This window comes from Salvelinus namaycush, chromosome 11 (genome assembly GCF_016432855.1).
Source record: "Salvelinus namaycush isolate Seneca chromosome 11, SaNama_1.0, whole genome shotgun sequence".
NCBI lineage: Eukaryota > Metazoa > Chordata > Actinopteri > Salmoniformes > Salmonidae > Salvelinus > Salvelinus namaycush.
This window is the reverse complement of record NC_052317.1, coordinates 7,790,635-7,815,640: the sequence shown is the minus strand read 5'-3', so window position 1 is coordinate 7,815,640 and position 25,006 is coordinate 7,790,635. Positions and strand designations below refer to the sequence as shown.

The 25,006-nt window shown below is 42.8% G+C and overlaps 1 protein-coding gene across 3 annotated transcripts in view; it reads left to right on the top strand.

The window, feature by feature from the left end:
* The window catches only part of LOC120055476 (potassium channel subfamily T member 2-like), a 63,576-nt gene that overhangs the window by 27,434 nt on the left and 11,136 nt on the right, over positions 1 to 25,006 (top strand). The window contains exons 16-25 of one of the 3 annotated variants that reach the window (XM_039003336.1): positions 5,716 to 5,918; positions 6,189 to 6,405; positions 7,168 to 7,273; positions 7,559 to 7,731; positions 9,254 to 9,325; positions 9,680 to 9,814; positions 19,497 to 19,608; positions 22,964 to 23,065; positions 23,495 to 23,578; positions 24,483 to 24,611. In XM_039003336.1, the coding sequence (XP_038859264.1) occupies positions 5,716 to 5,918; positions 6,189 to 6,405; positions 7,168 to 7,273; positions 7,559 to 7,731; positions 9,254 to 9,325; positions 9,680 to 9,814; positions 19,497 to 19,608; positions 22,964 to 23,065; positions 23,495 to 23,578; positions 24,483 to 24,611 (1,333 nt within the window). Of the gene's footprint in view, positions 1 to 5,715; positions 5,919 to 6,188; positions 6,406 to 7,167; positions 7,274 to 7,558; positions 7,732 to 9,253; positions 9,326 to 9,679; positions 9,815 to 19,496; positions 19,609 to 22,963; positions 23,066 to 23,494; positions 23,579 to 24,482; positions 24,657 to 25,006 lie in introns of all 3 variants that reach the window. The other 2 variants (XM_039003338.1, XM_039003337.1) reach the window with 2 other exon arrangements.

The following is a 25,006-nucleotide window of genomic DNA, read 5'->3' as shown; positions in this document are numbered from 1 at the left end:
AGTGCCCGATTTCAGATTTCTCACTTCCTGACAGGAAGTTAGCTGCAACTTGAGTTCTGTTTTACTCACAGATATAATTCAAACGGTTTTAGAAACTATAGAGTGTTTTCTATCCAATAGTAATAATAATATGCATATTGTACGAGCAAGAATTGAGTACGAGGCAGTTTAATTTGGGAACGAATTTTTACAAAGTGAAAACAGCGCCCCCATATTGACAAGAACAACAGGTGTAGACTAACAGTGAAATGCTTACTTCCCAACAATGCAGAGAGAAAGAAAATAGAGAAATAATAGAAAAGTAATAACACGTAATAATAAAAGTAATAATAAATACATAATGAGTAACGATAACTTGGCTATATACACGGGGTACCAGTACCGAATCGATGTGCAGGGGAACGAGGTAATTATAGATACAGTTGAAGTCGGAAGGTTACATACACCTTAGCCTAATACATTTAAACTCAGTTTTCACAATTCCTGACATTTAATCCAAGTAAAGTTTCCCTGTCTTAGGTCAGTTTGGATCGCCACTTTATTTTAAGAATGTGAAATGTCAGAATAATAGTAGAGAGAATGATTTATTTCAGCTTTTATTTATTTCATCACATTCCCAGTGGGTCAGAAGTTTACATACACTCAATTAGTATTTGGTAGCATTGCCTTTAAATTGTTTAACTTGGGTCAAACGTTTTGGGTAGCCTTCCACAAGCATCCCACAATAAGTTGGGTGAATTTTGGCCCATTCCTCCTGACAGAGCTGGTGTAACTGAGTCAGGTTGTAGGCCTCCTTGCTCGCACACGCTTTTTCAGTTCTGCCCACAAATTTTCTATGGGATTGAGTCAGGGCTTTGTGATGGCCACTCCAATACCTTGACTTTTTGCCATTTTGCCACAACTTTGGAAGTATGGTCGGGGTCATTGTCTATTTGGAAGACCCATTTGCAACCAAGCTTTAACTTCCTGACTGATGTTTTGAGATGTTGCTTCAATATATCCACATAATTTTACTTCCTCATGATTCAATCTATTTGCAGCAAAGCATCCCCACAACATGATGCTGCCACCCCCGTGCTCCCCCTTTTTCCTCCAAACATAACGATGGTCATTATGGCCAAACAGTTCTATTTTTGTTTCATCAGACCAGAGGACATTTCTCCAAAAAGTACAATCTTTGTCCCCATGTGCAGTTGCAAACCGTAGTCTGGCTTTTTTATGGCGGTGTTGGAGCAGTGGCTTATTCCTTGCTGATCGGCCTTTCAGGTTATGTTGATATTGGACTCGTTTTACTGTGGATATAGATACTTTTGTACCTGTTTCCTCCAGCATCTTCACAGGGTCCTTTGCTGCTGTTCTGGGATTGATTTACACTTTTCGCACCAAAGTACGTTGATCTCTAGGAGACAGAACGCGTCTCCTTCCTGAGCGGTATGACGGCTGCGCGGTCCCATGGTGTTTATACTTGCGTACTATTGTTTGTACAGATGAACATAGTACCTTCAGGCGTTTGCTCCCAAGGATGAACCAGACTTGTGGAGGTCTACAATTTGATTTCTGAGGTCTTGGCTGATTTCTTCTGATTTTCCGATGGTGTCAAGCAAAGAGACACTGAGTTTGAAGGTATAAGCCTTGAAATACATCCACAAGTTTATTATTTTTTTTATTTCACCTTTATTTAACCAGGTAGGCCAGTTGAGAACAAGTTCTCATTTACAACTGCGACCTGGCCAAGATAAAGCAAAGCAGTTCGACACATACAACAACACAGAGTTACACATGGAATAAACAAACATACAGTCAATAATACAGTAGGAAAAAAGTCTATATACATTGTATGTAAAGGAGGTAAGATAAGGGAGTTAAGGCAATAAATAGGCCATGGTGGCGAAGTAATTACAATATAGCAATTAAAACACTGCAATGGTAGATGTGCAGAAGATGAATGTGCAAGTAGAGATACTGGGGTGCAAAGGAGCAAGATACATAAATAAATACAGTATGGGGATGAGGTAGTTGGATGGGCTATTTACAGATGGGTTATGTACAGGTGCAGTGATCTGTGAGCTGCTCTGACAGCTGGTGCTTAAAGCTAGTGAGGGAGATATGTGTCTCCAGCTTCAGGGAGTTTTGCAGTTCTTTCCAGTCATTGGCAGCAGAGAACTGGAAGGAAAGGCGGCCAAAGGGGGAATTGGCTTTGGGGATGACTAGTGAGATATACCTGCTGGAGTGCGTGCTACAGGTGGGTGCTGCTATGGTGAACAGTGAGCTGAGATAAGGCGGGGCTTTACCTAGCAAAGACTTGTAGATGACCTTGAGCCAATGGGTTTGGCGACGAGTATGAAGCGAGGGCCAGCCAACGAGAGCGAACAGGTCGCAGTGGTGGGTAGTATATGGGGCTTTGGTGACAAAACGGATGGCACTGTGATAGATTGCATCCAATTTGTTGAGTAGAGTGTTGGAGGCTATTTTGTAAATGACATCGCCGAAGTTGACGTTCGGTAGGATGGTCAGTTTTACGAGGGTATGTTTGGCAGCATGAGTGAAGGATGCTTTGTTGCGAAATAGGAAGCCGATTCTAGATTTAATTTAGGATTGGAGATGTTTAATGTGAGTCTGGAAGGAGAGTTTACAGTCTAACCAGACACCTAGGTATTTGTAGTTGTCCACATATTCAGGTACACCTCCAATTGACTCAAATTATTGAAATTAACCTATCAGAAGCTTCTAAAGCCATCATTTTCTGGAATTTTCCAAGCAAATTTTCCGACTTCAACTTTATGTACATAAACTCAGCAAAAAAAGAAAGTCCCTTTTTCAGAACCCTGTCTTTCAAAGATAATTCATAAAAATCCAAATAACTTCACAGACCTTCATTGTAAAGGGTTTAAATTCTGTTTCCCATGCTTGTTCAATGAAGCAAAAACAATTAATGAACATGCACCTGTGGAACGGTAGTGAAGACACTAACAGCTTACAGACGGTAGGCAATTAAGGTCACAGTTATGAAAACTTAGGACACTAAAGAGGCTTTCTACTGACTCTGAAAAACACCAAAATAGAGATGCCCAGGGTGCCTGCTCATCTGCGTGAACGTGCCTTAGGCATGCTGCAAGGAGGCATGAGGACAGCAGATGTGGCCAGAGCAATAAATTGCAATGTCCGTACTGTGAGACGCCTAAGACAACACTACAGGGAAACAGGACGGACAGCAGTTCGTCCTCGCAGTGGCAGACCACGTGTAACAACACCTGCACAGGAGCGGTACATCCTAACATCACACCTGCGGGATTGGTACAGGATAGCAACAACAACTGCCTGAGTTACACCAGGAATGCACAATCCCTCCCAGTGCTCAGATTGTCTGCAATAGGCTGAGAGAGGCTGGACTGAGGGCTTGTAGGGCTGTTGTAAGGCAGGTCCTCACCAGACATCACTGGCAACAATGTCACATATGGGTACAAACCCACCGTCACTGGACCAGACAGGACTGGCAAAAAGTGCTCTTCTCTGACGAGTCGCGGTTTTGTCTCACCAGGGGTGAGGGTCAGATTTGCGTTTATCGTTGAAGGAATGAGCGTTACACCGAGGCCTGTACTCTGGAGCGGGATCAATTTGGAGGTGGAGGGTCCGTCATGGTCTGGGGCGGGTTGTCACAGTGTCATCGGACTGAGCTTGTTGTCATTGCAGGCAATCTCAACGCTGTGCGTTACAGGGAAGACATCCTCCTCCCTCGTGTGGTACCCTTCCTGGTGGCTCATCCTGACATGACCCTCCAGCATGACAATGCCACCAGCCATACTGCTCATTCTGTGAGTGATTTCCTGCAAAACAGGAATGTCAGTGTTCTGCCATGGCCAGCGAAGTGCCCGGATCTCAATCCCATTGAACATGTCTGGGACCTGTGTGATCGGAGGGTGAGGGCTAGGGCCATTTCCCCCAGAAATGTCCGGGAACTTGCAGGTGCCTTGGTGGAAGAGTGGGGTAACATCTCAATGCAAGATTGGGCAAATTTGGTTCAATCCATGAGGAGGAAATGCTCTCCAGTACTTAATACAGCTGGTGGCCACACCAGATACTGACTGTTACTTTTGATTTTGACACCCGACCCTTTGTTCAGGGACACATTATTACATTTCGGTTAGTCACATTGTTCAGTTTATGTCTCAGTTGTTGAATCTTGTTATGTTCATACAAATATTTACACATGTTAAGTTTGCTGAAAATAAACGCAGTTGACAGTGAGAGGACGTTTCTTTTTTTGCTGAGTTTATAACCAGGAGTAAAGTGACTTGGCAACAGGATAGATAATAAACAGTAGCAGCGGCGTAGGTGATGAGTCAAAAAAAAGTTTAAAAAGTTTGCGCAAAAAGGGTGAATGCAGATGGTCAGGGTTGCTATTAGGTGTTTATACCAGGTATACAATAAACATCAGCAAGTTTTTTTTAACTGAAATTAGGACTGATTCGACATATTTAAAACCAGCCCTATTTATGAGTATTCTAATACAGGTGACAAAATGTAGGTCAAAGGACAAGAGTAGGGCCTTGACCACAATAATAATAATAATAATAATGGATGAAACTTTTATAGAACTTTTCATAACAGAAATCTCAACGCACTTCATAAGCACAAAACAAACAAATAAGCAATATATCATGACAGGTCAACCAATAGATGCCAAATCTTTGAAAGCTGCATCCTACAAAGCAGGAGAGAGTCAGTTCATAGCTTGAGCGGAGAGCTGTTCAGAGGATGGTATATGATGGTGATTGAGTCTGCTGATGATCTTATAGAGGGCAAGTCTAGTAACCAGCATTAATCATATAGCCACTGGAATTCTCCTCTTCCACTCTGTGAAACACCCATTTGGGGGATGCGTCGGCAGCTCTGGGCAATAGAAAGCTCGCCACAATGTTCAGAATCAAATCAAATCAAATCAAGTTTATTTTATATAGCCCTTCGTACATCAGCTAATATCTCGAAGTGCTGTACAGAAACCCAGCCTAAAACCCCAAACAGCAAGCAATGCAGGTGTAGAAGCACGGTGGCTAGGAAAAACTCCCTAGAAAGGCCAAAACCTAGGAAGAAACCTAGAGAGGAACCAGGCTATGAGGGGTGGCCAGTCCTCTTCTGGCTGTGCCGGGTGGAGATTATAACAGAACATGGCCAAGATGTTCAAAATGTTCATAAGTGACAAGCATGGTCAAATAATAATCAGGAATAAATGTCAGTTGGCTTTTCATAGCCGATCATTAAGAGTTGAAAACAGCAGGTCTGGGACAGGTAGGGGTTCCATAACTGCAGGCAGAACAGTTGAAACTGGAATAGCAGCAAGGCCAGGTGGACTGGGGACAGCAAGGAGTCATCATGCCCGGTAGTCCTGACGTATGGTCCTAGGGCTCAGGTTCTCCGAGAGAGAGAAAGAAAGAGAGAAGGAGAGACAGTAGCCTGTCGTCCTCTCTACGAGTCCTCTGCCTCAGCACTGTATTCCTCCGTCTCCAATTCCTCTTACACTTCAAGTGACTCCTCATGACCATACCCGGAAAAACCTAGGGCCTTAGCAAACACTCTGGTCTCATCATGTGGTCAGGAACGACTCAGGCGCCCAGTCAAATAGGCTTTGAATAGGCTTTCTCTCCCTCTGTTATTTTCCTTTGTATCTCCACTCTGTATAATCTAACACTTGCCCTATATCTCTATCTCTGTCCTCAGGTATGGTGTGTGTCTGATCGGGGTGTGCCGGGAGGACAGTAAGAGCATCCTGCTGAACCCCGGGCCCCAGTTCCGAATGAGCCCCAATGACACCTGCTTCTACATCAACATCACCAAGGAGGAGTATTCTACCTTTAAGACCCAGAGGGAGAGGATGGTCAGCCGGCCTCGCCTGCCAGTACCCAGTGTCATCGCCAGCATGGGTCAGTAATATGAGCTCTATTTCAATATCAAAACTTATGTACTACGTAGTATGAAGTGGTGTACACTAGCAAGTGAGTAATGTATTGGATAAGTATACTGTGCTAGTGTGGATATTGGTATATATTAACATGGATTATTCTGCATTATTGAACTACAATTGGTATTTTTCTGAAATATTATGAATGAATTCACTTGTAAGACAGACACAGAAAAATGCCAACAATTAATAGTATGTTGTAAATGTTGTGCTACTTTGTATCCTTGTTCAGGCACTGTGGCCATAGACCTCCAGGACGCAGGCTGCAAGCCCAACTGTGGGCCCACTCTCTGTCTCCCCCCAGAGGACATTAAGGGTAACAGCAGGGGGCCCAGCATCAGCCCCGTGCTAGAGGTGCCAGACACTTCCTCTCTGCACACAGGTGACCTCTATAGCGACCAATCAGAGGATGAGAACCTGCCCTCCGACGAGGACCTATCAACTGAGGAGTATGTTTTATATCATTTCTATAAGAGGATGTAAGCCAAACTTTGCACAAAAAAACAAAAAAGAAATTGGGGAAACATTGATACCATGCAATATGTCTTACTTTTTATTCTCCATTTAAAAAAAAAAAATGGGGTAAAAAAGAGTATGTAAGCCTTTTGGTTATTTCAGTTAGTGGTCTCCAACTTTGGTCCTGGAGTGCTACAGTGTGCACTTGATTCAATTAACTACAGATATAGGATCTTATTTTGACATATTTTGTCACAGCAAAATAATCCTGCAGCAACAGGATTTGAACGTTTAGTCCAGTGGATGAGCCATCCTCCCCTCACCAGCCTCCACTGGTTTAGTCCATAATGTCGCTTGATCAGTGGTTAGGCTATTAGCTGGCCAAAAGTAAGTTACATGTCCAATAATGTTAATACAAATGTGTGTTAGTGTGGGTTTTCAGTGAATTTATTGTCAATCACAAAGCTCATCTGCATTTCCTGTGGTGCAAGAAAATTCTCAGCAACAAAAGAGTGATCAAATTAAGACCCTACACCTGTATGTTCTAGACTGAAGACCATGCATAGTCGATTGATTCAGGTAGGTTAGTGCTGGAACAAAAACTTGCACAACAGGTAGCGCTCGCCGAGACTGGAATTGGAGAACACCTGCAGTAGATGATGATTTGTGAGACAATAATGACATTTGTTTGGCTATGAATTTGAATGGGAGATCCATACTCATAAAATATGAATTGTGTGTCTGTTTATTTGAAGCTATGTGAAAGGCTATTCTCCCAACCTGCCCTACATCGGTAGTTCTCCAACACTTTGCCATCTACTGAAGGAGAAAGTACCATACTGTTGCCTCAGACTGGAAGGGGTAAATGATGCAAGTCACTTAATCACTTCAAGCAATATAGGTAGTATTAAGCCATGTTAACCATTGCCGCGATTGATGCTGGTTTCCAGACACAGATTAAGTCTAGACCTGAACTAAAATGCATGCACAATGGGGAATCTGCTTTTTAGTCCAAGACTAGGCTTAATCTGTGTCCGGGAAACCGGACCACAAAGTATAGCCTATGCTATTTTAATTCAAATACATATTTGTTTAATTAATACATAAAAAACAACAACATAAAAATGTATGTTATTTTCCCCGTAGGGTTGTCAGCATAACAACTTTGAGGACGCCAAAGTGTATAGCTTTAAGAACAAGCTGATCATTGTGTCGGCTGAGACGGCGGGGAATGGACTGTACAACTTCATCGTCCCACTTAGAGCTTCCTACAGACTAAAGAAAGAGCTGAACCCGATTGTGCTGCTCCTGGATAATCAGTAAGAACAGCGTTTTGTGTGATCCTCATACCCTTTTTATTGTGCTGCCCTCTTGGTCAGATCTCCATTGTAAAAGTGTTACAGATTTTCGTCGCAGGATGATAACAGTCCTGCATCAGGAAGATTTGAATATCTGAAGGAATATTTAGAACCGCCGCCGGGGTGCAGCTGGAAGCAGTGTTTGTATACAATGCGGTACCATAGCTACCTACGTTGTACCTTAGACTGCAGGTCCACTGGGCGCCAGTTCAAGTAGCCTATGTGGTGTTATTATATGTTCAAGGCCAGCAATAAGCAGAATAAATGAGTGGTGGAGTCCGTGTGGTCCAGTGGTTACAGTAGGCCTGTGCTACTGTAGCCGGCGTATAACAGTTTAGCAATGTTAGGGCCATCCACGCCAAAGACCATAACTACTGTATATTGACAAATTATACATAGCCTAGCTATAAAACGTGGGCGAGCATCCACACTGAAGGTAAGTGTATTGTTCTACAGTAAGCCTATATCTGCCAATCACCTGATGGCCCAAATCATCAGTGGTGGAAAAAGTACCCAACTGTCACAGTAAAAGTAACAATGACATAACTATGAGGATGTTATGTCACTGGAGGAGTGGCTATGAGTTTTTCCCCCTCATATCGTTTTTCGGTGGCTACTGCTAGAGATGCGAGTGTCATTTGGTTAGCTAGCAAGAAATGTGAATCACTTTGCTAGCTAGCTATATGCTGAACTTGAACGACTCTTAGTGACAGTAAGCATATGTCTTTTTTCCTTATTTTTTCCCCTTACGTTTATAAAACATACAATCTAACTGCAGTGAAGCCGCTCAACATTCACATTACACACTCCAGTACAGAATGACACACAGGAGCAACCAGGGACAAGCGCCCCGCCCAAGGGCACATTGACAGATTTCCCACCAAGCCAAATCGGGGACCCGCCCCAGCGCCCAAGCTCCCAACTGCCAGGACACCAACCATCCAAGATCCCCCAACTGTTCTCCCCCGAGAGCTGCTTTTCAACCATCAGACCCCCCCCCCCCCACACAGTAATGAAATACCAAGAAAAGTTCTTTTTTTTTGTCAAATTCCTTAAATGTGCTGAGAACGTTCCAAAGGCAAGCAACTATCCGGCACCATTCCCAGAAAGTTGTGGGAAGGTTGTATTAAAAAATAACCATAGGACAACCACGTGCTCACCAAGCTCTAAGAAACATATGGTTCTCAAAACGTTATGTACTAGCTGGAAAGTGAATGTCAAATGAGATTGAATGGCTATAGCTTATCTTGAATTCAGCAAGATACCAATGAGCCCCCTTATTGGTACTTTAACCGCAAGCAAATCAGCACTTCCTACCATATTTTCTCTATTTTATAAAAGTGACTGTCTCTTTTGGATATGTCGGGTTGGGTACTGTGACAACAAAAATAACAAGATCTGTTCATATGGACAATGAAGATCTATTCAATTGAATTATATTCCATTATTTTCTATGTTGTGATGTGTTATGTTGTCTCACCAGGCCTGACACACAGTTCCTGGAGGCTATCTGTTGGTTCCCGATGGTGTTCTACATGGTCGGCTCCATCGATAAGTACGTGACGCACAACATCACCTTATGACCTTATCAATCATCTAATTTAGTGCATGTACTGCATTTGTATGCTATTAGTCTCCCTATCAAGAATACATCTAAAGGAAATGGACTGAGTGAACCGAAATATCAATTTCTCAAATAAGTCCTGTGTCCAAAGTCACCTTTCTAGACAGCCCCTGAGAAACTATTAGTTACGATTCTCTCTCCACAGCGAATCTTTCAAAATATAGCTAGCTCATGTGCAGGCCCCAGAGGTTTTCCTGACAGTCTATAACTACGGTCTGGAATTTTTCCTGACCTTTTCAAGTCAAGAAGTCAAATTCAAGTCAAATGTGTGTGTGTCTCGCATAGCCTAGATGACCTCCTGCGTTGCGGTGTGTCCTTTGCGGCCAACATGGTGGTGGTGGACAAGGAGAGCACCATGAGTGCAGAGGAGGACTACATGGCTGATGCCAAAACCATCGTCAATGTGCAGACACTCTTCAGGTACCGAAACCATCATCAATGTGCAGACACTGTTCTGTGTTTGGCTATACGGTGTCACCAAGCGGGGATATCGGCAAGACAGAGCAGCCGGCGGAATAACATAAGCCGTCAAACAGTGTAGCTAAAAAGGAAGACGGAAACATATTGGTTACCCAGACGTCCTAATCCTGAGCAGTAGAGCAGCTATGTGTCTGGTCTTTCTTGTCCCTACTTCGAAGATGAAAATTAACAACAGCAAAAGTATACCCAGCCGCTCACTCCTGTAAAGGGAGGTACAGATAGCTGTATGGGGCTCTGTCGCCTGATAAGGGTGCCCTAAGGGAGTTTTGTAGTGAGCCAAGATAACTTGTTCCCCTGTAAAACCAAACACATTAAACCCAGAGTTGAACTGCACGAAAGTGACAGGAATCCACACAGAGAAATTGGTAGGTGTTACCAGGTTTTATTCCCTGCCTCACTCACCTAGAGTGATGGTTCCCCCTTGTGGCGTTCTGAGGAGGTGCATTCGTGAACCTATTCAACTGTGTTCGCTTGCACACACAATAGTTTTTAGGCAGAATGTGCAGGGCATAAGAGGAGGACCATGATAGATGGCAACTGGCAATCCATCATCCTGCTCTGTTAGTCTGAGACCGGAGGGAGAGCATTCCTTTTCAGGTTCCTGGCTCATGCTAATCGCATTAGTCTACATTAGCTCAACCATCCCGCGGACGGGACACCGATCACAAAGAAGTTTTAAGATGGCTAGGTGGGACAACCACGTATCACAGGCATAGTAAGGGAAAGCGCAGTTTTGTTGGTTCAGGATTTCTTTTTTGGGGGGGGGGGGGGGGGGGTGTCAAGGTGAGGAATGTTATTATTTAAAATACTCTTTGAAGAGGTAGGGTTTCAGGTGCTTTAGAAAATGGGCAGGGACTCTGCTGTCCTTGTTTCAGGGGGAAGCTGGTTCCACCATTTGGGTACCAACACAGAAAAGAGCTTGGACTGGGCTGAGCAGGAGCTGCCCTCGCGTAAGGGTTGGAGGGCCAAGAGACCAGAGGTGGCAGAACTGAGTGCTTGGGTTGGGGTGTAAGGTTTGAGCATAGCCTGAAGGTATGGAAGGGCAGTTCCTCTTGCTGCTCTGTAGGCAAACAGCTTGGTCTTGTAGTGGATGCAAGCCTCCACTGGAAGCCAGTGGAGTGCACGATGGAGCGGGGTAGCATGGGAGAACTTGGCAAGTTTGAAAACCAGGCAGGCTGCAGCTTTCTGGATAAGTTGTAGGGGTTTTATGGCACAAGCGGGGAACCCAGTCAACAATGAGTTGCAGTAATCCAGACGGGAGATGACAAGTGCCTGGATTAGGACTTCCGCCACTTCCTGTGTAAGGTAGGGTCATACTCTACGGATGTTTTAGAGCATGAACCTGCAGGAGCGAGTCACTGCTTTGATGTTTGCAGAGAACGACAGGGTGTTGTCCAGGGTCACGCCAGGTTCTGGCCATGATGGAGAGGTCTTTGAGCGGCCAGGCCTTAGCTTGAGGTGGTGGGCCGACATCCAAGCTACGATACTGCCAGGCACGCAGGGTGTCAGAATGGGGGAAAGAGAAAAGTAGTTGAGTGTCATCTGCATAGCAATGATAGGAGAGACCATGTGAGGATATGACGGAGCCGAGTGACTTGGTGTATAGAGAGGGCCAAGATCCAAGCCCTGGGGACAGCAGTAGTGAGTGTATGTGGTGCAGACATACAGTGCATTGGGAAAGTATTCAGACCCCTTGACTTTTTACACATTTTGTTACGTTACAGCCTTATTATAAAATTTATTAAATTGTTAGTTTTTTTTCTCAATCTACACACAATACTCCATAATGACAAAGCAAAAACAGGTTTAGAAGTTTTTGCAAATGTATATATAAAAAAGAAAACAGAAATATCACATTTAAATAAGTATTCAGATCCTTTACTCAGTACTTTGTTGAAGCGCCGTTGGCAGAAATTACAGCCTTGAGTCTTCTTGGGTATGACACTACAAGCTTGGCACACCTATATTTGGAGAGTTTCTCCCATTCTTCTCTGCAGATACTCTGAAGGTCTGTCAGGTTGGATGGGGAGCGTTGCTGCACAGCTATTTTCAGGTCTCTCCACAGATGTTGGATCGGGTTCAAGTCCGGGCTCTGGCTGGGCCACTCAAGGACATTCAGAGACTTGTCCCGAAGCCAGTCCTGCATTGTGTTGACTGTGTGCTTAAGGTCGTTGTCCTGTTGGAAGGTGAACCTTCACCCCAGTCTGAGGTCCGGAGTGCTCTGGAGCAGGTTTTCATCAAGGATCTCTCTGTACTTTGTTCCGTTAATCTTTCCCCTCGATCCAGACTAGTCTCCCAGTCCCTGCCGCTACAAAACATCCACACAGCATGATGCTGCCACCATGCTTCACCGTAGGGATGGTGCTAGGTTTCCTCCAGACGTGATGCTTGACTTTCAGGCCAAAGAGTTCAATCTTGGTTTCATCAGACCAGAGAATCTTGTTTCTCATGGTCTGAGAGTCCTTTAGGTGCCTTTGGCAAATTCCAAGTGGGCTGTCATGTGCCTTTTACTGAGGAGTGGCTTCCGTCTGGCCACTCTACCATTAAGGCCTGATTGGTGGAGTGCTGTAGAGTGTCCTTGACACAATCCTGTCTCGGACCTCTATGGACAATTCCGTCGACATCATGGCTTGGTTTTTGCTCTGACATGCACTAACTGTGGGACTTAATATAGACAGGTGTGTGCCTTTCCAAATCATGTCCAATCAATCGAATTTACCACAGGTGGACTCCAATCAATTTGTAGAAACATCTCAAGGATGATCAATGGAAACAGGATGAATACTTTTGTAAAAAGGTATCGGTTTTATATTTTTTTATAAATTTGCAAACATTTCTAAAAACATTTTCGCTTTCAATATAGGGCATTGTTTGTAGATTGAGGAAAATTATTTTTAGAATATGGCTGTAACGTAACAAAATGTGGAAAAAGTGGTCTGAATACTTTCCGAATGCACTGTAGATCCTCTCCACATCACCTAGTAGGAGCGGCCAGCCAGGTAGGATGCAATCCAAGAGTGTGCAGAGCCTGAGACGCCCAGCCCTGAGAGGGTGGAGAGTAGGATCGGATGGTTCACTGTGTCGAAGGCAGCAGATATATCTAGAAGGATGAGAACAGAGGAGAGAGTCAGCTTTGGCCGTGCGGAGAGCCTCCGTGACACAGAAAAGAGCAGTCTCGGTTGAGTGACCCGTCTTGAAGCCTGACTGGTTAGGGTCAAGAAAATCGTTCTGAGAGAGACAACAAGAGAGTTGGTCAGAGACAGCACGCTCAAGTGTTTTGAAAATAAAAGAATGGATACATGTCTATAGTTTTTGACGTCAGATGAGTCGAATGTTGGTTTCTTCAGAAGGGGAGCAGCCAGGTCAATGCGTAGGGTAGTTCTGTGTGAGTGGGACCAGTGAACTCAATCGGCTAAGGAGCTTCTTTCCAAAGTGGTTGACAAAGTTGTCTGCAGAGAGGGAGTGCAGGATTAAGGAGAGAGGAGAAGGTGGAAATAGTTTAGGGTTAGAGCAATAGAGTGGCTTTAGCAGCAAATACAGAGGAAGAGAAGGTAGAGAGGAGGGAGTGAAAGGATGATAAGGAAGTTTAGTTTTCCTCCATTTTTGCTCAGCTGCCCGCAGTCGTGTTCTATAAGCTCGCAATTCGTCACTCAGTCATGGAGCAGGAGGGGAGGGCCTAGCCGGCAAGGAGGAAAGGGAACAGTGCGAGTCATAGGGGGAGTAGAGTAGGGTCGAAGAGGCAGAAGAATTTAGCAGAAGGGAGAGATGATAGGATAGAAGAGGAGCAAAGAACGCGACAGCGCATGATCATCTGTGTAGGGGCTGAGTGGGTAGGGTTGGAGGAAAAGGAGACAGAAGAAAACAAAGTAGTGATCAGAGACCTGGAGGGGAGTTGCAGTGAGATTAGTGGGCGAACAGTAAAGATGAGGTCAAGTGTCTTGCCTGCCTTGTGAGTTGGAGGGGATTGGGAAAGGGTGAGGTCAAAAGAGGCAAGGAGGGAATAGAGAGAGTTAGAAAGAAATGAATCGAAGGCATATGTCGAGATGTTGAAGTTGCCAAGTACGAAGAGTGGTGAGCCATCGTCAGGAAATGAGCTTATCAAGGTGTCAAGCTCATTGAGAAACTCTCCAAAGGCACCTGGTGGGCGACAGATGACAAATGTTAAGCTTGAGTGGACAATTGACAGTGACAGCATTGAATTCAAAGGACGAGATGGACAGGTGAGAGAGGGAAAAAGAGAAAAATCTCTAGTTAGGAGAAGTGAGTAGCCCTGTGCCACTACCGGGATGACCAGATGCTCTTGGACTATGAGAGAAAATGTAGTAAGATGAAGAGAGACCAGCTGGAGTAGCAGTGTTCTCTGGGGTGATCCATGTCTCCGATGGGGCCTAAAAGTCAAGGGACTGAAGAGCAGCATAGGCTGAGATTAACGCTGTGTTCTTGAATGCCGATCGGCAGTTCCAAACGCTTTCAGATAACAGCATTTCCACACATGGGTTGTGCGTGCAGGATACTCTAAATTAGAAGGGTTGCAGCCAAGGGGTGGGGAGAGTCTGTAAAGCCTACAGAGAGAGGAGCGAACATGTATAGAAAACACACACATAGTTGCCAAAGTCACAAATGAGATCCTCAGAAAATAACTAGGTAAGATACTCAAGTGAGAGTGGTGTGGAACCTTCCTCTCTTTCCTTCCTCAAACAACTCCACAGAACCATCTTAGTTTTGCCAACGAGACCGCCGCTGACACGACCTCCGCTGAGAAACCAGGGGAAACTGAACTAACACTAATTGCTAATTGCCTAGCAGAGGTGAAGCGCACACCTCCCTGTACTAGTTGCTGATTGCCTAGGAGAGGTAAAACCACTCCCCCTCCAATACAGCCACTGATTAACAAAACAAGTCACAAATTACCCCTTAATCCTGGTTGATGTGTCAACAATCATTTGCAAGTTATGAGCAAAATCAGCAGTTCACACACCCAGTAGGCTACTGGGAAGACAGGCAGCACTTAAAATAGATGGCCCTAGCTAGCAAAAAGACAGTACTAGACAGATAAACAAATAAAGACCAAAGTGATACTCATCACTAATCCTACTACATCGGCTCTGACGCTTGTCGGATGTGGCAGTGCTTGAAAACTATTACGGAATCCAAAGGGAAACCCAGACGCGAGCTGCCCAGTGACGCGAGGGTAGTGTGTACGGCCCAGTACATCCCTGGGGCCAAGCTTCCTGCCATCCAGGACCTATATACCAGGCGGTGTCAGTGGAAGGCCCTAAAAATTGTCAAAGACTCAAGCCACCCTAGTCATAGACTGTTCTCTCTGCTACTGCACGGCAAGCGTTATCGGAGTGCAAAGTCTAGGTCCAAATGGCTTCGCTAAGCGTCCCGCAAGCGGGACATCTTCCGGTGACACTGGAAGGTGCGCAATTCAAATAAATAATCATAAAAATTATGGATATTAAACATTTAGGTACATACAAGTGTCTTATATCGGTTGAAAGCTTAAATTATTGTTAATCTAACTGCACTGTCTGATTTACAGTAGGCTTTATAGCAAAAGCATGCCATGTGATTGTTTGAGGATGCCGCCCCACATCAAAATATTTTTCCAATATTCACTTACTTTTTCAATATCTTCCTCTGATTTGTCATCCCAGGGGTCCCAGCTATAACATGTAGTGTAGTTTAGTTAGATAAAATCCTTCTTTATATTCCGAAAAGTCAGTTTAGTTGGCGCAAGTCAAACTTTGTCTCTATTTAATCCTCAGATACCCTAAAATGTAATAAAACCATAATATTTCATACAGAAAGAAGTATGTTTAATAGGAAAACGATATTAGTAGGTGCGTGTCCTCTTCATTGCTTGCGCATACACACATTTCCAAGTCTGTGTACCAATAGTAAAACTCATTATTCTTACTCGTTTTGGAAGAAACAAGCCTGAAACTTTGAACATTGAGTGCTGACATCCAGTGGAAGCCATAGGAAATGCATACTGGGAGCTAGATTTAATTATTTCCCTATACTTTCCAATGTAAGAGCATGGGCTCTCTCAAAAAAAAAATATCCGGTTGGTTTTTCTTTGGATTTTCTCCTACCATATCTATTGTGTTATAGTCTCCTACATTATTTTAACATTTCTACAAATCTCAAAGTGTCTTCTTTCCAATGGAACTAAGTATATGCATATCCTGGCTTCAGGGCCTGAGCAACAGGCAGTTTACTTTGGGCACGTCAGTGAGGCGGAAATTGAGAAAAAAGGACCCTAGCCTGAAGAACAGCTTCTGCTCCTAAGCCATACGACTCCTGAACAGCTAATCAAAGGGCTACCGGGACTATTTGCATTGCCTCACCCTTTTTACGCTGCTGCTACTCTCTGTTTATTATCTTATCATAGTCACTTTAACTCTACCTACCTGTACATATAACCTCAATTACCTCGACTAACCAGTGGCCCCACACATTGACTCTGTACCGGTACCCCTGTATATAGCCTCGCTATTGTTTTTTTTCTGCTGCTGTTTAATTATTTGTTACTTTTATTTTAAATTTTTTACTTACTTATTTTTTTGCTTAACACTTATTTTTCTTAAAACTGCATTGTTGGTTAAGGGTTTGTAAGTAAGCATTTCACTCTAAGGTCTACACCTGTTGTATTCAGCGCATGTGCCAAATACAATTTGATTTGATTTAAGGTGTCCTTCAGTATCTCAGCCTGATAAGCCATCAATAAAGATATCACGTTGAGTGCTCTGATTGACTGGGCTTTGTACGTCTTCTGAAAAATGGAGGCAGAAAAGCGCTCTGTCTGGCAAGTGGGGTCAAGGTGGTCAGCCAGTGGGGGAACATTTTGCATGTCCAGGCTAGGAGAGCCCCTAGCAAGGATCTTCCTGGTAAGGGTTTTTGCCCATGAGCCCTTTGCCTCCCTGAGGCAAGCTGGGACCGTGGGAAGCAGAGTATTTTCCCATTGTACAGAATCCTGACACCAAGGGAGTGGGCCACTTGATCCCGAAGTCTGGCCGCGGCTCGCTCGCAAATGTCGAACTCCAAGCTGGGGAGGGCAGCCCCCCCATTCTGGTAGCAGGGTGACATTGGAACTTAAGAAGGGGGAAGAACAGGGTCTTTCGGTTGCTAAGTCGAGGAGAACCACGAGATTAATCCCGTCATCATCCTCATCATTCCCTAGCTGGCGTTCCCCTGACACCAAGTCGTCAGACAGTAAGGGGATGGAATCTAGGGTATCTGTGACTTCGCCCCAGCTGGGCCCGGTCGCGGAGAGCTGAATCTCAGCCTCGGCCGGTGGCTTTGATGTTAGAGGGACGGCAGAGAGAGAGGTTTGTTTTAGCCGCCTCCTCAAACCCGCCATTGTCAGTGCTTTGTAGTGATCGAAGGACTCGGCGGGGTCGTCGAGTGCTGCTTGAGCAAGTTCCCTCCCCAGGCAGTTGATGAATAGAAGGTGAAAATCTTTCCCTGCAATCATGGATACCCAAGCGCAAGAATGTGTTGGTTTGAGTGCTTGACTTATCCTGGGATGGGGTAGCAGTGGCCATTGTATAGAACAGGGCTTTGTATAGAACCAAGGCTCCTGTTGTAAAAACAATGTGTCAGCAAGGAGGCTTTGAATAGGAGTAGGCTAGCTTGTTCCGGCTAATGGCTAGCTAGGGTGAGCACAGTATTAACGCTAATGCCACGAGACTAATAAGGGTTTAGTTAGCTAGCAGCTACCTTGCGTGGTTAAGATGTGCTGTAGCTAGCACAGTGCTAGCCGATGGGAACCACAGTGTTTAACTTCGGTCCAATATTTTCCTACGACCTTAGAACCGTGAGGCTAAAAACGTTCGGTCTATTTGACACAAACTAGTGAACGTATATTAAACAAAATGAGAGAAGGGGGATATGCCGTCTGTGCTAGTGTGGTTAGCTTGCTTTCCAGCGAGCTAGACAAGTTAGCTTCTGCTTTGCAGCATGAGCTAACGAGGTCTAGATAGCTAGCCGTGTGACGCTAGCTACTAAGAAGTACAAAACAAATTCTACTTGAAGCAAAAACTTTCCTTTTCATCAGTACATAACACTATCGACAGGAGCTGAGGTCCGACGTTTGGCAGCGTTAACCTCACGGTTGGCCTGAGAACAGTTAAGCAGGAAGACAGGGATCAAGTCATGCTGAGGAGAGCTTCAGAGAGTGTAGTGATGAGAGTGAGAATAACCAGAGGGTGGGGCAAGTGGCGCCTTATAAGGACGGAGGTGCTCACCTCATTTGCCACTCGACCTGTCTGTCTCTGACAGACACTGTGTGATTGGTTCTTTCTGTAGTGATCCGCCTGTCAGCGAATCCCTATCGTGAGACATCGAAACAAGTATTTGAAAGAAAACCATTATCAATATGCAGACAGGGTTAACAAAATCACTGTTATGTTTTTAATCTTTGGTCAAACTATTTTATAGTCCAATACACCGAACCACATGTTCAGGCATTTTATGCAGGCCTTTATATGATATCAAAAGTGTCATATACAGGCTAATGTTTTAATAAACCTTTAAACACAGTTTAACATTTTAGAGGTGGGTTTCAAGATTAATTTTGATGAGAGGGATTGTAGATGAAAGACAGGAAAAGGAGCTAGTTTCCTTGGCAACCTTACCACAATGCATCAGTGAATTAATTTGTTTTCTGATTTTTTGTAGTTCTCATGTTTCATGTTGTCAGACAGTTAATCAAAACATTTCAACTCGTCTTAGTATTTTCACCAGACAACACAGAAACTTGCACAAACATGTGTTGAAAAACATTGATTTGGGGTTAATGTTTCATGAATTGGACCCACTGTTGTTATCTAGCGATATGATATAAACTATATCAGGTCATTAAAATACAGTGCATTCAGAAAGTATTCAGACCCCTTCACTTTTTTGACATTTTGTTATGTTACATTCTTATTCTAAAATTGATTAAATCGTTTTTTTCCCTCATCAATCTACACACAATACCCCATAATGACAAAGCGAAGACAGGTTTTAAGAAATGTTAGCAAATGTATAAAAAAAATACAAAACATAAATACAAAACATCTCCCCCGATTGCTCAGTTTGGCCAGGCGACCAGCTCTAGGAAAAGTCCTGGTGGTTCCAAACTTTTTCCATTTAAGAATGATGGAGGCCAGTATGTTCTTGGGAACCTTCAATGCTGCAGAAATGTTTTGGTACCCTTCCCCAGATCTGTGCCTCAACACAATCCTGTCTCGGCGTTCTACGGACAATTATTTCAACTTCATGGCTTTGTTTTTGCTCTGACCTGCACTATCAACTGTGGAACCTTATATAGACAGGTGTGTGCCTTTCCATATCATGTCCAATCAGTTGAATTTACCACAGGTGGACTCCATTGAAGTTGTAGAAATGTCTCAAGGATGATTAATGGAAACAGGATGCAGCTGAGCTCAATTTCGAGTCTAACAATCTGTTTTCTCTTTGTCATTATTGGGTATTGTGTGTAGATTAATGAAGAAAAACATGAATTTAATACATTTTAGAATAAGGCTGTAACGTAACAAAATTTGGAAAATGGAAGGGGTCAGAATACATTCCGAATGCACTGTATATTGTGTTTCTTCTCACACAGGTTGTTCTCCAGTCTCAGTATCATCACAGAGCTAACCCACCCGGCCAACATGAGGTTTATGCAATTCAGAGCTAAGGACTGGTACTCTCTGGCTCTCTCTAAACTGGAGAAGGTAAAATCGTCACTGAATGTACACAAACTGTACTTCAAGGCCGGGTTATAGAGCAACACACTGGACACCGGACGAAGCACATTTTAAAACCCCTATAGGTCTTAGCCCTTAGATTGCCATATATACTATGCTAACATACAGTACCAGTCAAAAGTTTGGACACACCTACTCATTCAAGGGTTTTTCTTTATTTTCAATATTTTCTACATTGTAGAATAATAATGAAGACATCAAAACTATGAAATAACACATGGAATCATATAGTAACCAAAAGTGTTAAACAAATCAAACTATATTTTAGATTTTAGATTCTTCAAAGTACCGACCCTTTGCCTTGATGACAGCTTTGCAAACTCTTGGCATTCTCTCAACCAGCTTCACCTGGAATGCTTTTCCAACAGTCTTGAAGGAGATCCCACATACAGTATGTTGAGCACTAGTTGGCTGCTTTTCCTTCATTCTGTGGTCCAACTCGTCACAAACCATCTCAATTGCAGTTATTTTTTGTACATTTTACTACCTATGCACTTTTTGCAATTTTTACGGCCCCGTACTTGGTTACCTTCAGACGATTAAATCATGACGTCGGTGATCTTCAGGTCGGAAAGCCGGAACACTAGAAAGAGGCCAGAGTTCGCGACTTGTAATTCCGAGTTGGATGACCGTTCAAAACTATTTTTACCAGTCTGAGTTCGTTGTCTCGAGCGCACTGAAGTTTGAAGTCAGAGATTTTCAAGTTCCCATTTCCCAGTTGTTTTGAACACAACATATGTCCCAGACATTGGCGGAGATCGCATTCATGCTGCAGATGTCAGCCCAACCGTAATGTAGAAGCTTGTTGTCGTCTGTTCAGTGTGCTGCTCTATATCACGCATTGGATTGTATAGGTGTTTTTACTAATTATTTCTTCAAACTATTGTGTGCAGATGTCTGTAGCTCTATAAATTCAACGTTTACACCAATGTCTTGTTGTAAAAGATACTGGTAATTAACCCAAGATACAGCCACCTCCCAATTATTGTCACCATTGATAAAGATGAGCAAAAAATACTGTATAAAATAAATACAAATACTCAGCTATATTGTATTCTAAAAAAAAAAATTGGTTAATTCTATTATTTTATACTAATACAACTGCCTTTTTCTAAAATAATTTATGTGATTGGAAAACACATTGGGAGGGATCTTAGGCCATTCCTCGATACAGAATCTTTCCATATCCTTTGATCTGAGCTTATGGATTCCACTTCAATTCAAACCACAGGTTTTCAAAGGGCTTTGAGATTGCCATTGCAAAATGTTGATTTTGTGGTCAATAACCATTAATTTTTTTATTTTGATGTGTGCTTAGGGTTATTGTCTTTCTGGAAGGTCCACTTGTGGCCAAGTTACAACCTCTTGGCAGAGGCCAGCAGGTTTTTGGCAAAAATGTCCTGGTACTTGCTAGAGTTCATACCGTTGACCTTAACAAGGGCCCCGTGATCAGTGGAAGCAAAACAGCCCCATAACATAAGATTCGCGGCCATATTTTACAGTGTGAGGTTATTTTCTGCTTATCCATCCTTCACTGGTGTTCATGGACAAAGAGCTAAACATTGTGTCATCTGACCATAGCACCGGGTACAATCCAAGTGCAAATGTAACTTAGCCTACTCCAGGTTGGTTGGTTGCTCTCAATAAATGCTTTTTTTTCTGGCAACCCTTCCAATGAGTCTATTGGCATGGAGGTGGTGTCTAATTGATTTTTCTTTGCCTCCCAAACCATCTTCCTTACTGTGTGTGGGGACAAAATACACTTGTGACCAATACCAGGCAAGTTTACCAATGTTCCAGTGGTTATACATGTCTTAATTGTTGCTCTAATAATAGTATGTGTTTTGTTTTTTTAGCAGTTTTGTACCCAATGCCTGAATTATGAAGATCAACCATTTTTATTTTCTTGTTTGTGAGTTCTGTACCTTTTCCTATAGTGATGGATGACAAATGGATTTTACATATGTCTTACCTAGGGCTGTTACAGTGACTATGTTACCAACACACCAGCAGTCACGAGTCACAGTAACTATGCTTATCCAAAACGGAGCTCTGATTCCGCTGATGGTCAAAGAGTACCAGGGTATAATACCCATAAATAATAAATAATACCCATAAAATAATAAATAATACCCATAAATAATAAATAATACCCATAAAATAATAAATAATACCCATAAATAATACCCATAAAACCTAGCGGTCAAACAGAGAAATGGTTCTAATTGTTTTTCCACCATTCATTTTTCCCATGAGGGTTTTTAGAAACACTTAAAATAAAGGCTGTGTTTCATGTATGCTTACCCCTGTGTGACGTTTTGATAACCGTGTAAATCTCTCTATGACAAGGTGACTTTTATAGGCTACATGTTCCAAATGTCTGCATCAGTAGGTTGTAGGCTATGCATGGAAGCCCAGAGATGCTAAATGTGTTTATGTTAATTCACGTAAATTACCTACACGTGTTTATATTAATTAATGGTCAATTACCGCAGAACCGGCAGTTATTTGCAAGACAGTTACCAGCTGACAGAAATTCTCTATTGGCTTTAAATTAATTGTTAAACTAAATATTTTACTCTGAGCAATTGTATTAGTATAAAATAATCTAATGTTCAAAGTTTTTTGACCATATAATATAGCTCAGTATTTGTATTGTTTATTTTATACTGTCTTTATCTTTATCAATGGTGGCAATCATTTTGAAGGTGACTGTATCTCATCGATGTCATTTCCAATGGGAGCAAATTAAGCATGGTGGGCAGAACAAACAAAGAGGTGGGCAGGGCCAAGCACAGGCTAACGAGATTCAAGTTAATGAGATCCTATTGGCATGTATTTCCATATTTCCGTTAGGGAATGCCTAATCTGTGAAGTGCTCATGTGCGATAGCAATCTGCCCTTGCACTGCTTCTAAACAATGCCATTTTTTGAAACTTTTTGAATGGGTCAAGTCTACAAAGCTTAGTGAACTCTGTCCATAATATATTCTAGTTTTGGTAACAAAAAACTGTATTGAGATCAAATGTTTCATCGATGAGAAAATGTTGGCCGTGTTTAATTTAGCTCCATCCTCTCCCACTTCCCACCACTAGACTTCCTCTCATCACCATATTTGGTGGATGAGAGGATGGATGGATGCTACAGATTTATACACCCTGTGATGCTGTCCTAACATTAGTTTGTTGGTCTTCTGTGTCCCTGACTGGTATACAGTATGTCTATGGGAGCAGAAAGAGCTGTGTGATTCCTGCATGTATTGAAAAGCACTCTACAAATATGTATTAATATTACTTATTACTTATTACTTATTACTTATTAGAAAGAGCGGGAGAAAGGCTCCAACCTGGCTTTCATGTTCCGCCTGCCATTTGCTGCCGGGAGGGTCTTCAGTATCGGCATGCTGGACACTCTCCTCTACCAGGTAACCAGGCAGTAATAACCTGTACTGTACTGCAGCAGAGAGCATAGGAATGCTATTGGATGTATACTTTCTGTTGAGGTAGCTACCTAATTAGAGGTTTATGGTACTGTATACAGAGGCTAATCTGTTTAATTAGCCTACAGAGGCTAATTAAAACAAGGTTATCTCTGCGGCAGAGACTGGTTTTGCTAAAGGGCATGTACTGGAGCGATTATAGTTATTTATTGCCCAAAAATGTACCAACCAGATATTTACTTTTAAAACCCTTAATGGAACATACAATGTGTTGATATGTATCCCAGTGTTCATAGGATATAATGCTTTTTTGAATTGATCATAAATGCCCCTGTTTATTAAATGACTGTGCACAAAGACACTTTTTGACATTTCCTTAACTTTTCTTCTGTTTGTCCTGGTCTGCTTTCCCAGTCGTTTGTCAAAGACTATATTATCTCCATCACCAGGCTGCTGCTTGGCCTGGACACCACCCCAGGCTCTGGCTTCCTTTGCTCTGTGAGTTACTCTCTGTCGGGGTGCACCTGAATAGTCAAAAGTATCTTCCTTCTCATTCCAGATGCAAGGATTCTCTTGGTTAATCCCAAAAGTATAATGTGGCTTCCTCTCCTTATGTCAGATGGAAGGAAAGAAGTAAGGAGGCTTCTGTAGACCATTAACCTCTACGAGATCGGTGTGTCCCCCCCAGTAGCTATTACAGTGAAGGAAAACCATGCTATTGTTTGAGGAGCGTGCACAGTTATGAACTTGAAAATGTATCAATAAACCAATTAGGCACATTTGGGTAGACTTGATACAACATTTTGAACAGGAATACAATGGTTCATTGTATCAGTCTAAAACGTTGCACATACACTGCTGCCATCTAGTGGTCAAAATCTAAATAGCACCTAACCTAGAATAATACATTATGGCCTTTCTCTTGCATTTCAAAGATTGCATTTTGTTATCTTTTACCAGATCTAATGTGTTATCATCTCCTACATTCATTTCATATTTCCACAGACTTCAAAGTGTTTCCTTTCAAATGGTATCAAGAATATGCATATCCTTGCTACAGGCAGTTAGATTTGGGTATGTAATTTTAGGCAACATAAAAAATAAAAAAAAGCGTCAGATCCTTAAGAGGTTTTGAGATGCACCCGTTGTACAGTAGTCCTATGTGTGACAGCACAGCAGCTAAGATCTGAGAATATACTCAGCAAACTGCCTTAGTGCATGCTTCCCTTGTCTGTCCACATCCTTATATTGACAGGTAAGTGACTGCAGTCGGTGTACTTCTCATGGTTATAGTGTAATGCAGTGTTTCTGGAATCTAGATCAAATATGTTACTGCTGCAAGGAATGTGTTTTTCCTGTATAGAGAAAAGCCATTAGAAATGACCTCCTCCTCACCTTTTAGATGCAGATCTCCGAGGATGACCTTTGGATCCAGACGTATGGAAGGCTCTATCAGAAACTGTGTTCCACCGTCGGTGACATTCCCATCGGCATCTACAGGACAGAATCCCAGATGGCTGATTCCTCCGAGGTGCCCTCTAGACCCCAAGGGTGTTCTAATAATGTTATATCATTTGTTTGGCCGTAAAATGCCAGTTTAGGTTGAATGTTTGAGTTAATTACATATTACAGCGACATTGATTATAGAGTCATTGTGGTCCATTGAAGTCATTCTGTCGTGCTTTGTGTGTGCGCGTGTGTGTGTTTTTCTTCATTTGTTACGTTAACATGTTTTGTGTATGCATGCTTTCATGATTATTTAAGCACATTACAACACAGTAAGAGTCATTGATATTATTCCTCTTTCCTTTTTTATTCCCCCATAAGCAATGCGAGCCATACTCCCAAGTAAGTTCAGCCCCATTTATGAGATTCCATGATTTGTGAAAAACAATTAATATTCAAGCTGACATATGGAATTATTTT